This window comes from Piliocolobus tephrosceles, chromosome 10 (assembly GCF_002776525.5).
Source record: "Piliocolobus tephrosceles isolate RC106 chromosome 10, ASM277652v3, whole genome shotgun sequence".
NCBI classification, from domain to species: Eukaryota; Metazoa; Chordata; class Mammalia; order Primates; family Cercopithecidae; genus Piliocolobus; species Piliocolobus tephrosceles.
The window spans coordinates 120,977,208-120,992,815 of record NC_045443.1 but is presented as its reverse complement, the minus strand read 5'-3'; the positions used below and the strand labels follow the sequence as shown (position 1 = coordinate 120,992,815).

The following is a 15,608-nucleotide window of genomic DNA, read 5'->3' as shown; positions in this document are numbered from 1 at the left end:
GGCCTAGAATCAGTCATTTTTTCTGTTGAGTTGTGGTTCCTTTTCATGGAAAATGGTATTCAGACATTAAGATCTGGTACTAGTCCGAGTGTGATGGCTCACACCTATGATCCCAGCACTTTGGATGGCTGAGGCGGGCGGATCACCTGAGGTCAGGAGTTCGAGACCAGCCTGGCCAATGTGGTGAAACCCTCACCTCTACTAAAAGTACAAAACATTAGCTAGGCATGGTGGTGCATGCCTGTAGTCCCAGCTACTCGGGGTGCTGAGGCAGGAGAATCACTTGAACTGGTACTAAGTATATTCATTGCTACTGGGATGTCATTGTTTCTTTTTTTTTTGAGACAAAGTTTCACTCTTGTTGCCCAGGCTAGAGTGCAATGGCGCAATCTTGGCTCACCGCAACCTTCACCTCCCAGGTTCAAGCAATTCTTCTGCCTTAGCCTCCTGAGTAGCTGGGATTTCAGGCTGGCACTACCATGCCCAGATAATTTTGTATTTTTAGTAGAGATGGGGTTTCTCCATATTGGTCAGGCTGGTCTCGAACTCCTGACCTCAAGTAATCTGCCTGCCTCAGCCTCCCAAAGTGCTGAGATTACAGGCGTGAGCCACCGCACCCGGCCTGGGATGTCATTGTTTCTAATTATTCACAAACCCACCACAATGATGTTTGAGTAGTGATGAAGCAGCAAAGGATAGCTAGAATGCGTTGTTTTTAGCTGAAATTGTATTAATGTAGCCAGTGATACACTCACTTGGCATTTATCATATCTAACATTTCAAGCATACAGAAAAGTATAGAGAATAATATAACGAATACTGTTCTAGCCTTCTCTAGATAGAATGAAACACTGTCTTCTATTCCTCTCTTTTCCACCCTAGAGGTACCCACTTTGTTAAATGTGCTCTGTTATCCTCATGCGGTTCTTTTTGCTTCTACTACATATGCATGTGTTTGTAAACAATGTTTAGTAATGTTTTATGTGTTCTTGAGCTATGTATGAATTGTATTGCATTGCATATATCCTGCCGCAACCTGTTTTTTTCCCTTTCAACATTGTTTCTGAGATTTGCCATGTTGACACGTTCAGCTTTTACTGATTCATTTCAATTTAAACATTTACATTTGAAATATTTTAGGTACATAAAAAGATATAAAGAATAATGTAACATACATATGAATTTACCACCCATCTTAAGAAATAAAATACTACAAATGTGGTTGACATCCCCTGTGCACCCTTTTCTGATCAATTCTGTCTTCCTGGGAGTAACTGATCTAAATTGTGTAAATATCATTCCCTTGTCTTTGTATGGTCATATGTGTATGTATGTATCCTTACTTAACTAGTGTTACTTCTTTGGCATATCTTGAAACTTTTATAAATGCTATCAGTACTGGGCCAGGCGTGGTGACTCACACCTGTAATCCCAGCACTTTGGGAGGCCAAGGCGAGTGGATCATGAGGTCAGGAGATTAAGACCATGGTGAAACCCTGTCTCTACTAAAAAAAAATACAAAAAATTAGCTGGGTGTGGTGGCGGGCGCCTGTAGTCCCAGCTACTCGGGAGGCTGAGGCAGAAGAATGATGTGAACCCGGGAGGCAGAGCTTGCAGTGAGCCGAGATTGCGCCTCTGCACTCCAGCCTGGGTGACAGAATGAGACTCCGTCTCAAAAAAAAAAAAAAAATGCTGTTAATACTGTCTTTACTTTTTTTTTTCTACTGTGTTAGTCAGGATGATCTCGATCTCCTGACCTCATGATCCACCCACCTTGGCCTCCCGAAGTGCTGGGATTACAGGCCTGAGCCACCGCGCCTGGCCTTAATACTGTCTTTACTGTTTTGCAACTTTTTTCACTTGTGAGATTTGCCTAATTGAATACATGCAGTAGTAGCACAACTTCATTTGTGTTCGTTCCTGTGTCGTCCATCATGTGGCTCTTCCACAGTATATTTATCTACTTTCCTTTTGCCAGTTTGTCACTGCTGTTAGGAGCAACACTACTATGAACATTTCTACTATGTGGCTCCCTATGCCAATGTGTGCAAGCACCTCTAGGGTATTGTTCTAGCTGCCATAGCTCTAAAACTCATAACCTCAAATCTTGACATATTCTGCTCATGAACTCTGTTGTTCAGAGCTTGTACTGGGCCCAGCAGGGACAGCCTGCCTGCTCTGCAGTATCTAGGACCTCAGCTAGAAACTTAAGGACTGGGTGTTGGAATCTTCTGAAGGGCGTGTTTCATCATGAATGGTGGCTGTCAGCTAAGGCCACAGTTCCTCTGTGTGGTTAGGTTGGGTTTCTTTGCAACATGATGGCTTAGTACTAAAGACAAATGTCCTGAAAGAGCTACATTGCCTTTTATGACCTTGTTTTGGAAACTGTACAGCATCACTTGTACCACATTCTATTTTTGTTTGTTTGTTTGTTTGTTTGTTTGTTTGTTTGAGACGGAGTCTTGCTCTGTCGCCTGGGCTGGAGTGCAGTGGCCGGATCTCAGCTCACTGCAAGCTCTGCCTCCCGGGTTTACACCATTCTCCTGCCTCAGCCTCCAGAATAGCTTGGAATACAGGCGCCTGCCACCTCGCCTGGCTAGTTTTTTTTTTTTTTTATTTTTAGTAGAGACGGGGGTTTCACCATGTTAGCCAGGATGGTCTCGATCTCCTGACCTCGTGATCCGCCCGTCTCAGCCTCCCAAAGTGCTGGGATTACAGGCTTGAGCCACCGCGCCCTGCCTCCACATTCTATTTTTTTGAGACAGGGTCTTACTCTATCATTCAAGCTGGAGTGCAGTGGGTTGATTATAGCTTACTGGAGCCTTGACGTTCTGGGCTCAAGTAATCCTCCTGCCTCAGCCCTCTGAGTAGCTAGGACTATAGGCGTATGTCACCACACCTGGCTAATTATTTACTTTTTTGTTTACTATTTGTTTTCTTTTATTTTGTTTTCTTTTCTTTTCTTTTATTGAGATGGAGTTTTGCTCTTGTTGTCCACGCAGGAGTGCAGTGGTGCTATCTCGGCTCACTGCAACCTCTGCCTCCCAGGTTCAAGGGATTCCCCTGCCTCAGCCTCCTGCGTAGCTGGGAGTACAGGTGCGCACCACCATGCCTGGCTAATTTTTTTGTATTTTAGTAGAGAAGGGTTTTCACAATGTTGACCAGAATGATCTCGATCTCCTGATCTCAGGTAATCCGCCCACCTCAGCCTCCCAAAGTGCTGGGATTACAGGCATGAGCCACTGTGCCCGGCGTCTATTCTGTTTTTTAAACAATTCCAAAGTCCTGCATAGGTTCAAGGGGATGGAAAATGGATATCATCTCTTAATGGAACACAGCAAGATTCTGCAAGAGCTTATGGGACTGGAAATATTGCTGTGGCTGTTACTGAGAAATATAGCCTATTATAATAGTCTCTTTCTCTGAATGCAGTGACTGGGACATAGAATATGAGCTTTGTTATCTTTTTTAGATATTGCTAAATTGCTCTCTGAAATGGTTGTACCAGTTTATTTTCCTGCCAGTATTGTATGATAATTCTTATTTTTCTAGATTATGTCCAGTACTTGGTATTGTCAAGCCTTTTAATTTTTCAAGTGTGATTAAGAGGAAATGGTTATACGTGTTGCATCCATCTTCTTTTGGCCTGTGGCTTGCTTTTCACTTTATTTGTGGTATTTTTATGGGATACAAGTTTTGGGTGTTTTTTGTGTTTTTGAGATGGAGTCTTGCTCTTGTTGTCCAGGCTGGAGTGCAATGGCGCAATCTTGGTTCACTGCAACCTCTGCCTCCCGGCTTCGAGCAATCTCCTGCCTCAACCTCCCAAATAGCTGGGATCACAGGCGCCCATCACCACGCCTGGCTAATTTTTTTTTTGTATTTTTAGTAGAGACGGAGTTTCACCATGTTGGCCAGGCTGGTCTTGAACTCCTGACCTCAGGTGATTCTCCCGCCTCAGTCTGCCAAAGTGTTGGGATTACAGGCGCAAGCCACTGCATCCAGCCCAGAATTACCTCTTATATAATATGAGTAGGAATGGTACTTGATCTTTCCTGCCCCCGATGATTAACCAGTTGTCCCAGAAATCATTTTTTAATAGATTATCCTTCCCTTACGGACTTCTGTTATACGTTATATTTCCTTCTCGTGTAAATCTGTTTTGAGGCTCTGAGCTGTTCCATTGGTCTGTCTCTGAGTTAGAACCACATCATGTTAATTATTAGTATTTTATAACATGTTGATTTTTGGTGTCATTTCCTTATCTTGTTTTTTTGCTCTTGTAAAAATTATTTTGTCTATTCTTGACTTTGTTTTGTTTCATACAAGTAATACCGTCAGTATGTCACTCTGCTTTTGATTGGAATTGGACTGAATTTAAGATTTATTTGGAGACAGCTGAGACTTGAAATACTGATTTTCCCATATGTGAACATGGTTTATATCTCAAGTATTTTTCTTTTTTAAAAATTAAGGCCTTTTACATCCTTTGTTCGTTTTTTTTCTCGAAGTATATCGTATTCTAGTATTTATGTATTTCTAAATAATGTACTGATGTTGTTCTTTCTTTCTTTTTTTTGAGACGGAATTTTGCTCTTATATTGCACATGCTGGAGTGCAATGGCGCAATCTCAGCGCACCGCAGCCTCTGCCTCCTGGGTTCAAGCGATTCTCCTGCCTCAGCCTACCAAGTAGCTGGGATTATAGGCGTGCATCACCACGCCTGGCTAGTTTTTTGCATTTTTAGTGGAAACAGGGTTTCACCATGTTAGCCATGGCTGGTCTCGGACTCCTGACCTCAGGTGATCCGCCCACCTCAGCCTCCTAAGGTGCTGGGATTACAGGCGTAAGCCACCGCGCCTGGCCTCTTTCTTTCTTTTTTGACATGGAGTCTTGTTCTGTCGCCCAGGCTGGAGGGCAGTGACATGATCTCAGCTCACTGCAACCTCCACTTCCTAGGTTCAAACGATTTTCTTGCCTCAGCCTCCTGAGTAGCTGGGGTTACAGGCGCATGCCACCATGCCTAGCTAATTTTTGCATTTTTAGTAGAGACAGGATTTCACCTTATTGGCCAGGCTGGCCTTGAACTCCTGACCTCAGGCGATCCACCTGCCTTGGCCTCCCAAAGGGCTGGGATTATACGTATGAGCCCCTGCGGCCAGCTTGATATTATTATTTCTTGAATTTTACATATTATCTGTAATTGTGGTGGATGAAGATCTAGGTCCTAGCTGAAGATGAAAATCCAGATCCTGATTGTGATTCTGGGTATATGTTTTCTTCAGATTTGAAGGCTTTGTTTTATTGCTTATGACATGATCGATTCTTTTCCTTTCTCTCCCTTCCCATGGCTTTCAAAGTTTCAAGCCTGCAGAAAAATTGTAAGAATGATACAATGAAAACCCTTGTATATTCTTTACGTAGATTTACCAGTTGTGAGGATCTTACAGCATTGTTTTGTCTCCATAGAGATACAAACTTTTTTCTTTTGCTGAACTATATTTGAGAGTAAATTAGACTCTCAAACTATGATAATTTACCCTTAAATACCTCAACAGGTATCTCTGAAGAACAGAGAGATTCTCCTGTGTAATCTCAATGTACTTTTCATCCTCAGGAAACTTAACATTGATATAATACAATTTAAATACATTGTCTATATTCAAATGTTGCCAGTTGTCTAAATAATATCCTTTATAGATGTTTTTGTTTTTTACTTTTTAATCCAGAATCCAATCAAGGATCACACACTGCATTTATTGTTATTATGTTTTTGAGACAGGGTCTCACTCTGTCACCCAGGCTGGAGTGCAGTGGGCATATTCATAGCTCACTGCAGCCTCACCTCCAGGGCTCAAGTGATCCTCTTACCTCAGCCTCTCAGATAGCCGAGACTACAGGCACTACAGGCTATCACACCTGGCTAGTTTTATTTTTTTGTAGAGATGAGGTCTCACTATGTTGCCCTCGCTGGTCTCCAACTCCTGAGCTCAAGTGATACTCCCACACTGGCTTCCCAAAGTGCTGGAATTACAGGCATGAGCCAACGTGCCTGGCCCACATTGCATCTAATTATCATGTTTCTCATTCCTTTTGAATGTAGTTCTTTTTTTCTCTTTCTGGAAGTTTTTTAGGATCATCTTTTTATCCTTGGTATGCCGAAATTTTCTAACAATATTTGTTTTTTTTTTTTTTAGTTTCTAGTAACTCTTTTTCTGATTGATCATTTTTAGTATGTTCCTGTTTTGAGACTAATGTTATTTCTTTGAGAATATTATGGCTTCCATTAGACAGTTTCTGTAGTGTTCATTATTCTGAGTTAACCTTTTTTTTTTTTTTTTTTTTTTTTTTGAGATGGAGTTTCGCTCTGTTGCCCAGGCTGGAGTGCAGTGGCAGGATCTCAGCTCACTGCAAGCTCTGCCTCCCGGGTTCCTGCCATTCTCCTGCCTCAGCCTCCCGAGTAGGTGGGACTACAGGCGTCCGCAGCCACCCCTGGCTAATTTTTTTTGTATTTTTAGTAGAGACGGGGTTTCACCATGTTGGCCAGGATGGTCTCGATCTCCTGACCTCGTGATCCACCTGCCTTGGCCTCCCAAAGTGCTGGTATTACAGGCGTGAGCCACCGCGCCCGGACTTAACCTTTTGTTTTGATTTGAAGTATGTTTCATATTTAATGTATTTTTCAAAGTGTTGGTTCTTTTGCAGGCTCACATTTAAGGGGCGCTACTAGGCTGGGTGTGGTGGCTCACGCCTATAATCTCAGCGCTTTGGGAGGCCGAGATGGGTGAATCACTTGAGACCAGGAATTTGAGACCAGCCTGGCTAACATGGTGAAACCCTGTCTCCACTGAAAATAGAAAAATTAGCTGGGTGTGGTGGTCCACATCTGTAATCCCAGCTACTCAGGAGGCCTGAAGCATGAGAATTGCTTGAACCCAAGAGGTGGAGGTTGCAGTGAGTTGAGATCACACCACTGCACTCCAGCCTGGGTGACAGAGTGAGACTCTGTCTCAAAAGATAAAAAATAAATTAAATAAATAAAAGTGAAGCAGTATAAAAAGCTATTGAAAGACTCTGGGCCGGGCGCGGTGGCTCAAGCCTGTAATCCCAGCACTTTGGGAGGCCGAGACGGGTGGATCACGAGGTCAGGAGATCGAGACCATCCTGGCTAACACGGTGAAACCCCGTCTCTACTAAAAAATACAAAAAACTAGCCGGGCGAGGTGGCAGGCGCCTGTAGTCCCAGCTACTCCAGAGCCTGAGGCAGGAGAATGGCGTAAACCCGGGAGGCGGAGCTTGCAGTGAGCTGAGATCCGGCCACTGCACTCCAGCCTGGGCGACAGAGCGAAACTCCGTCTCAAAAAAAAAAAAAAAGACAGACTCTGAGTGCATGGATGGGACTTAGTTCTTGGTAGCCTTCATTTTCAGGCAATTGTAGAGTCACGCGCCAGCCATTTTGTTAGGGGACCTCCAGATGTGAATGTTTAGAAGCTTTTTTTCTGGGGTTGTTCAGTTTTCCTAAAGACAAGTCTTACAGTCTCTTGCCTGGGACCTATCAGTCAGACTCTGGCAGTGGAGAAGCGGGAAGTCAGCCTTTTTAAAAAGAAAAAAATTGTTTATTAATATATTTGTTTTAGAGACAGGTCTCTCCTTGTCACCTAGACTGGAGTGCAGTAGTGTGATCATAGTTCACTGCATCTTCAACCCCCTGGGCTCGAGGAATCTTCCTGCCTCAGCCTCCTGAGTAGCTGGGACTATAGGCACATGCCACCAGGACTGGCTAATTTTTAAATTTTTTGTAGAGATGGCGTCTTGCTATATTGTGCAGGCTGGTCTCCAATTCTTGGGCTCAAGTGATATTCCTCGGCCTCTCAAAGTGCTAGGATTATAGGTGTGACCTGCCCTGGGTGTTTTTGAAGTCTTTTACTTAGTCATTTTCTCTTTATCCTCTGCCTCCCACTCCACTATTATCCTTGGATTTCCAAAGTTCCATTTCTCTCCCTATTCATTTTCTCCTGCTGTCCTGCCACCTGGGTGAACAGTCTACTGGTGTATGGGATGTGTCCTGGGCTCTGACTACATAAGGAATTTCAACCAGTTCTCTGTGGTCAGCCCTGTGCCTCAACCGTGTCCATCTCTAAACCTGGGTTTCAAGGTGGGCACCTCTCACAGTGATGCCAACATCAGCCTACTTTTCATCAGCATTCCCGGATTCAGGCACTTGGGGTTGTATCTCACTCCACCCTACTAAAGCACTTTGTTTCTTTTTCTTTTCTATTTTTTTTTTCCGAGATGGAGTCTTGCTGTGTCACCCAGGCTGGAGTGCAGTGGCGCTATCTCAGTTCACTGTAAGCTCTGCCTCCCAAGTTCAAGCAATTTTCTTGCCTCAGCCTCCTGAGTAGCTGGGACTACAGGTGTATGCCACCATAGCTGGCTAATTTTTGTATTTTTAGTAGAGACGGGGTTTCACGGTGTTGGCCAGGCTGGTCTTGAACTCCTGGCCTCAGGTGATCCGCCTGCCTCGGCCTCCCAAAGTGCTGGGATTACAGGCGTGAGCCACTGTGCACGGTCGGCACTTTGTTTTCTTTTCAATCTTCTAAGACTTTTATTGAAATCTCTCACCTGTTACTGTCACCTCTTTTGTTTTCTCTTTAATTTCTTCATTGTTAGGTTAGTGGACTCTCAGGGTGAAGAGGAGAAAATTCTATTTTTCATTTGTCATCTTTAACTAGAAATCTCACATATGTATTCTTATATTTATTTATTTATTTTTTGAGACAGAGTCTCACTCTGTCACCCAGGCTGGAGTGCAGTGGCGCGATCTCAGCTCACTGCAAGCTCCACCTCCTGGGTTCACGCCATTCTCCTGCCTTGGCCTCCTGAGTAGCTGGGACTACAGGTGCCCGCCACCACGCCTGGCTAATTTTTTGTATTTTTAGTAGAGACGGGGTTTCAGCATGTTAGCCAGGATGGTCTCGATCTCCTGACCCTGTGATTCGGCCGCCTTGGCCTCCCAAAGTGCTGGGATTACAGGCATGAGTCACCACACCCGGTCTATTTTTATTTTTTAAAATATTTTTGGGCCAGGCACGGTGGCTCACGCCTGTAATCCCAGCATTTTGGGAGGCCAAGGCGGGCGGATCACCTGAGGTCAGGAGTTCGAGACCAGCCTGACCAACATGGAGAAACCCTGTCTCTACTAAAAATACAAAATTAGTTGGGCGTGGTGGTGCATGCCTGTAATTCCAGCTACTTGGGAGGCTGAGGCAGGAGAATCGCTTGAACTCGGAAGGCGAAGGTCGTGATGAGCCGAGATCATGCTACTGCATGCCAGCCTGGGTGACAGAGTGGGACTCTGTCTCAAAAGAAAAAAGAAAAAAACAACAAAAAATATTTTTGGTAGAGATGGAGTTTCACCATATTGGCCAGGCTAGTCTCGAACTCCTGACCTCAAGTGATCCTCCTGCTTTGGCCTCCCAAAGTGCTAGGATTACAGGTGTCAGCCACCGCACCCAACCTCTTATTTATTTTTGAGACAGGTTGTCGCTCTGTCACCCAGGCTAGAGTGCAGTAGTGCTGTCTCGGCTCACTACAATCTCTGCCTCCTGGGTTCAAGCAATTCTCCCACCTCCCCCACCCAAGTAGGCAGGATTACAGGCAGGCGCCACTGCACCCAGCTAATCTTTTTATATTTTTAGTACAGACAAGGTTTCGCTATGTTGGCCAGGCTGGTCTTGAACTCCTCAGCTCAAGTGATCCGCCCGCCTTGGCCTCCCAAAGAGCTGAGATTGCAGGCGTGAGCCTCTGTGCCCAGCCTCACATATATATATTTTTAAATAAAGACTTTGGCATTGTGCTTTTACTGTGTAGAACTAACTTAGCCAAAAGTAATATACAATAGGCCAGGTATGGAGGCTCACACCTATAATCCGAGCACTTTGGGAGGCCAAGGCAGGTGGATCTCTTGAGGTCAGGAGTTTGAGACAAGCCTGGCCAACACGATCAGACGCCGTCTCTACTAAAAATACAAAAATTAGCTGAGCATGGTGGCACATGCATGTAATCCCAGCTACTCAGGAGGCTGAGGTGGGAGAATTGCTTGAATCCGGGAGGTGGAAGTTGCAGTGAGCTGAGATCATGCCACTGCATTTCAGGCTGGGTGATGGAGTGAGACTCCAGCTCAAAAAAAAAAAAAAAAAAGGCTGAACATGGTGGCTCACACCTGTAATCCCAGCACTTTGGGAGGCTGAGGCGGGCGGATATGAGGTCAAGAGATCGAGACCATCCTGGCCAACATGATGAAACCCCGTCTCGACTAAAAGTACACAAATTAGCCGGGCCTGGTGGCAGGCGCCTGTAGTCTCAGCTACTCGGGAGGCTGAGGCAGGAGAATTGCTTGAACCAGGGAGGCAGAGGTTGCGGTGAGCCACTGCACATCAGCCTGGCGACAGAGCAAGACTCCATCTAAAAAAGTAAATAAATAAAAAATAAAAGTAATAGTTCCAAAAAGAGCAATGCAAATTTTAGTCTTTTAAAATACTTAAATGGTATAATATTTTATTTTGAGACAGGGTCTTGTTCTGTGGCCCAGGCTGGAGTGCAGTGGTGCAGTCTCACTGCAAGCCTCACTACAAGCTCATGCAGTCTCAGCCTCCCAGGCTCAAGTGAGCCTCCTGAATCTATAAGCATGTATCCCCATGTTCAGCTATTTTTATTTTAAGATGGAGTCTCTCTTTGTCCCCCAGGTTAGAATGCAGTGGCACGATCATAGCTCACTGTAGCCTTGAACTCTTGAACTTTCAGGCTCAAGCAGTCCTTCCACCTCAGCCTCCCAAAGTGCTAGGATTACAGGCGTGAGCCACCGAGCCCAGCTCTTTTTTTTTTGAAGAGGCAAGGTCTTGCTCTGTTCCCTAGGCTGATCTCCAGCTCCTGGCCTCAAGTGATCCTCCCTCCTCAGCCTCCCAAAGTGTTGGGATTATAGGTGTGAGCCACTACATCCACCTTTATTTAAATATTATTTGATATTTAAATAATATTTGATAATTAAATAATATCAAATGTACAGAAACCGTTCCAGAAATTGAGAATTGTCCCATTCCCTTTACATGGAATCACCAGTTCTCTATTGACCTTTCTCTTTCATGACATTGGCATTTTTGAAGGCTATAGGCAGTTATTTTGTAGACTGTACCTCAGTTGGTAGAAAAACATTGAATTTTGTGGTATTTTTTTTTCCTTGTAGCTTTTAGGAGAGTATGAGTCCCTTGGAAAAGAACACAGGAGAGTAAAGGTAAGGGGTAATCGTTTATGTTCTAGATTTCATGCAGAGGCAGAAACATTGGATTGGAAATCAGGGGATCTGACTCTTCCTCCTCCTTGCACCCCTTCGTGCACCCTCCGTAGATGTTGGAACTGGAACCTTGCTCATCCTGTTTCAGTATCCTTATTTTCAAATACCTGCCCCTTTTAACTGACAAGTTTGTTAGATTCATTCATCTAACAAATCTTTATTGAATGGCTATTGCATTTGAAATGAAATTGTTCAAAAGAGTATAAGGTACCATACAGATGCAAATTATTATTTAATACTGTTTGTTTTGTGACACCCAGCTTGGAGTGCGGTGGTGTGATCTCAGCTCACCACAACCTCTGCCTCCTGGGTTCAAGCGATTCTTCTGCCTTAGCCTCCCGAGTTGCTGGGATTACAGGTGTGTGCCACCATGCCCAGCTAAGTTTTATATTTTTAGTAGAGATGGGATTTCACCACGTTGGCCAGGCTGGTCTCCAATTCCTGACCTCAAGTGATCCACCCGTGTCAGCCTCCCTGAGTGCTGGGATTACAGGCATGAGCCACTGCACCCAGCCATTTAATACTGATTAAATATCAAGCTTTGATTTTCACTGCATTAGCTTTTGGTAGGGTTGAGTTTATCGATTATGTTTGAATTCTTTATGAAAGCTCTACGTATTTGCATTCAGTAAAATCCTTCGACGATGGTGTAAGTGGGGCCCAAGTATTTCTGTTGCACAGAATGGAGGGTTGTGGTTATTGAAGCTTAGCAAAAAGGCCTGCATAGCTTGGCAGTCAAACCGTTCTGAGGGTTCAGGAGCAGATCCCATGATATCTAATCTCATTGAAAATATTTGTTTTACCATCCTTCTGAGGTTTTAGTCAAGTTATTTTAACACTGGTTTGTTTCTAATTAAGCAAAGTATAATGGGCTGTATCTGTTACCCATGGGACTTACACAGAGTGACTTGTATAGGCCGGTGCTTTCCTCTCATTTGTTTTCCTTGAACTGTTGGTCCTGGCTGTATGGTTTATGCCCTACTTGCTGAGTATGGTTTGTAGCTAGTCGGTTTAGCCTTAGATTCATTTTCTTTTATGCATTTTAAAATGATACATCTGAATATTTGTCTTCAGTTATCTGAATTTCTCCTTTATTTCCATAGGATGCATTAAATACAACTGAGAACAAATTGCTTGATGCATATACTCAGATTTCTGATTTGAAAAGGTAAAATGTATTATCTTACTAATGTATGCATACCTCAGTTGTTCTGTTATATGTCTGTATTGAACATGATGAGAAGGAATTTTTTTTTGAGGATTCTTAAGCAGTTTGAGAACTAGTTTTATCTTAATTTTCCCTTGACATGGAAATACATTTCATTTTAGCCAAACAAGATTTCTTCTCTCTCTGTCTTTTTTTTTTTTTTTTTTTTTTAAGAGACAGGGTCTCAATATGTTGCCTAGGTTGACTGTGAATTCCTGGGCTCAAGCAATCTTCCTGCCTCAGCTTCCTGAATAGTTGGGACTACAGGTGCTCATCATCATGCCTGGCTGATTTTTTGTTGTTGTCGTTGATATAGAGTCTCGCTCTGTCACTCAGGCTGGAGTGCGGTGGCACAATCTCAGCTCACTGCAACCTCCTCCTCTTGGGTTCAAGCAATTCTCCTGCCTCAGCCTCCTGAGTAGCTGGGACTATAGGAGTGCGCCACCACACCCAGCTAATTTTTTGTATTTTTGATAGAGACGGGGTTTCGCCATATTGACCAGGCTGGTCTTGAACTCCTGACCTCAAGTAATCCTCCTGCCTCGGCTTGCCAGATTGCTGGGATTATAGGCGTAAGCCATGGAGCCTAGCAAGCCTGGCTGATATTTAAAAACTTTTTTTAGAAGTAGGGTTTTGCTATGTTGCCCTGGCTGGTCTCAATCTCTCGGCCTCAAGTGATCCTCTCGCCTCATCCACACAAATTGCTGGGATTACAGGCGTGCGCTACTGCAGCTGGTTTCAAACAAGATGTTTTAAGTGATTAAAAGGTATTGGTGGTTGTGCCTCAGAGGTGGATATTTTCCTAAACATTATGTATTTTTTTCAGCATAGGTTAAAATCCAAATGATATTTAACCACTGGAAAGAACTTTTAAGAAGCAGCCTAGTTCACGGAATTATGTTTGTGCTTCAAAAAGAAAACAACATTAACACCAAAATTATGGTCATCTACTTTCAGAAAGACCTGGTTGGAGACTGTATTAATGATCTGATTTGTTTAATTAGGTAGGGACAGAATCGTAAATGGTATCTATTGCAAATGATTAGAAATATCTGAACTGGGTTGGGTGCAGTGTCTCACGCCTGTAATCTCAGCACTTTGGGAGGCTGAGGTGGGAAGATTACCTGAGGTCGGGAGTTCAAGACCAGCCTGGCCAACATGGCAAAACTCTTTCTCTACTAAAAATACAAAAATTAGCTGGGCATGGTGGTGCACGCCTGTAATCCCTGCTACTCAGGAGGGTGAGGCAGGAGAATCACTTGAACTCTGGAGACGGAGGTTGCAGTGAGCCAAGATCATGCCACTGCACTCCAGCCTGGGTGACAGAGCAAGACTGTCTCCCCCCTACTGCCCTCGCCCCCCAAAAAAATGAAAGATAGAAAAGAGAAATATTTAAACTGGTTCGAAAGCAAATTTTATGTTTGTATTTGGATATAAGTAATATCCCTTATTTAGAAATTCTGCAGTCTTAAGTTCTCATAGAGAAGAACAGAAATGCTGTCTAGGTTTCTCATCTGCCTCTCTTCTGTGATTCATTCAGTTCTAGTGATAACTTTCTTATCAGATTGGTATAAAACATCAGCCTTGTTAGAGCTATTATTTCTCAAGCCTTCCTTGCATCAAAGTAGGTAAGAATTCGAGTTTGAAAGGTAAGATGAAGTCATACACAGAGCTTAAAAGAACAAGCCAGGCATGGCAGCGTGCACCTGTACTCCCAGCTACTTCGGAGACTGAGGCAAGAGCATCTCTTAAGCACAGGGGTTTGAGGCTGCAGCAAGCAATGATCATGCCAGTGCACTCCAGCCTGGGTGACAGAGTAAGACCTCATCTCTTAAAGGGGGGGGAAGAAAGAGCAGCATGAATGCCAGGATATCTTTAAAATAGTCAGTTGGCCAGAGTAGTTATTTCCTGTTGGTAAACTTGAAAATAGGCTTTTATTTTGAACATGGCACAAATCAGGTGAAATACCTGTAGGTTGTTTGCAATATTTTAGCCTTGGCCTCTTTTAAAAATTACAAAGGGTTTTTTTTTTTTTTTTAATTTTTTTTTAAAGCTCTGTTTTTGGAAGTTAAGCCTGCTTCCTCGTTTGTGAAAGTGCTACCTATTGTATGCATGGTTATATACATATTAGGATTAAACACATTAGAATAAAGTTTATTTGACAATTTTATTTTTATTTATAAGTGTTATGTTTTGATCTGTAGTCAAATTTATATAACTTGTGATATTAAGTCCATTTGTTCCTTTTTATTCAGTTGTATGGGAAATGTTCCTTTGTAGAGTTTTAATGTATTTGTTTTTCTGTTTTTCTATTTATAGTCACTGATTTTTGTTTAGCTTTTGTTTTATTTATTTATTTTTTGAGACAGAGTCTTGCTCTTTTGCCCAGGCTGGAGTGAAGTGGCGTGATAAGGGCTCCCTACAACCTCCACCTCCCGGGTTCAAGCTGATTCTCCTGCCTTGGTCTCCCAAGTAACTGGGATTACAGGCGAATGCCACCACACCTGGCTGATTTTTGTGTTTTTAGTAGAGATGGGGGTTTCACCCTGCTGGCCAGGCTGGTCTTGAACTCCTGACCTCAGATGATCCACCCACCTCGGCCTACCAAAGTGTTGGGATTATAGGCGTGAGCCACCGCACCTGGCCTATTTAGCTTTTTAAATAATGGTGATGTTTTACTATGAAAAAGGTTTATGGACTTGCAACTCTTTTTTTTTGAGACAGAGTCTCACTCTGTTGCCAGGCTGGTGTGATCTTGGCTCACTGCAACCTCCACCTCCTGGGTTCAAGTGATTCTCCTGCTTCAACCCCCCGAGTAGCTGGGACTACAGGTGCGCACCACCACGCCCAGCTAATTTTTGTATTTTTAGTACAGACAGGGTTTCACCACCTTGACCAGGATGGTCTCTATCTCTTGACCTTGTGATCCACCTGCATCGGCCTCCCAAAGTGCTGGGATTACAGGGGTGAGCCACTGTTCCCGGCCATGGACTTGCAACTCTTTTACCACCCATTTTTTAGGAAGACCTGTTAAATAAACTGTGGTTGAGCTAT

General features: G+C 43.6%; 1 protein-coding gene across 12 annotated transcripts in view; it reads left to right on the top strand.

Annotated features, from left to right (window-relative positions):
* MPHOSPH9 (M-phase phosphoprotein 9) overlaps positions 1-15,608 on the top strand; it is a 79,592-nt gene that overhangs the window by 43,745 nt on the left and 20,239 nt on the right. For all 12 annotated transcript variants that reach the window (XM_023205818.3, XM_023205811.3, XM_023205807.3 and 9 more), the window contains 2 exons: positions 11,240-11,287; positions 12,451-12,515. In XM_023205818.3, the coding sequence (XP_023061586.1) occupies positions 11,240-11,287; positions 12,451-12,515 (113 nt within the window). The remainder of the gene's footprint in view (positions 1-11,239; positions 11,288-12,450; positions 12,516-15,608) is intronic.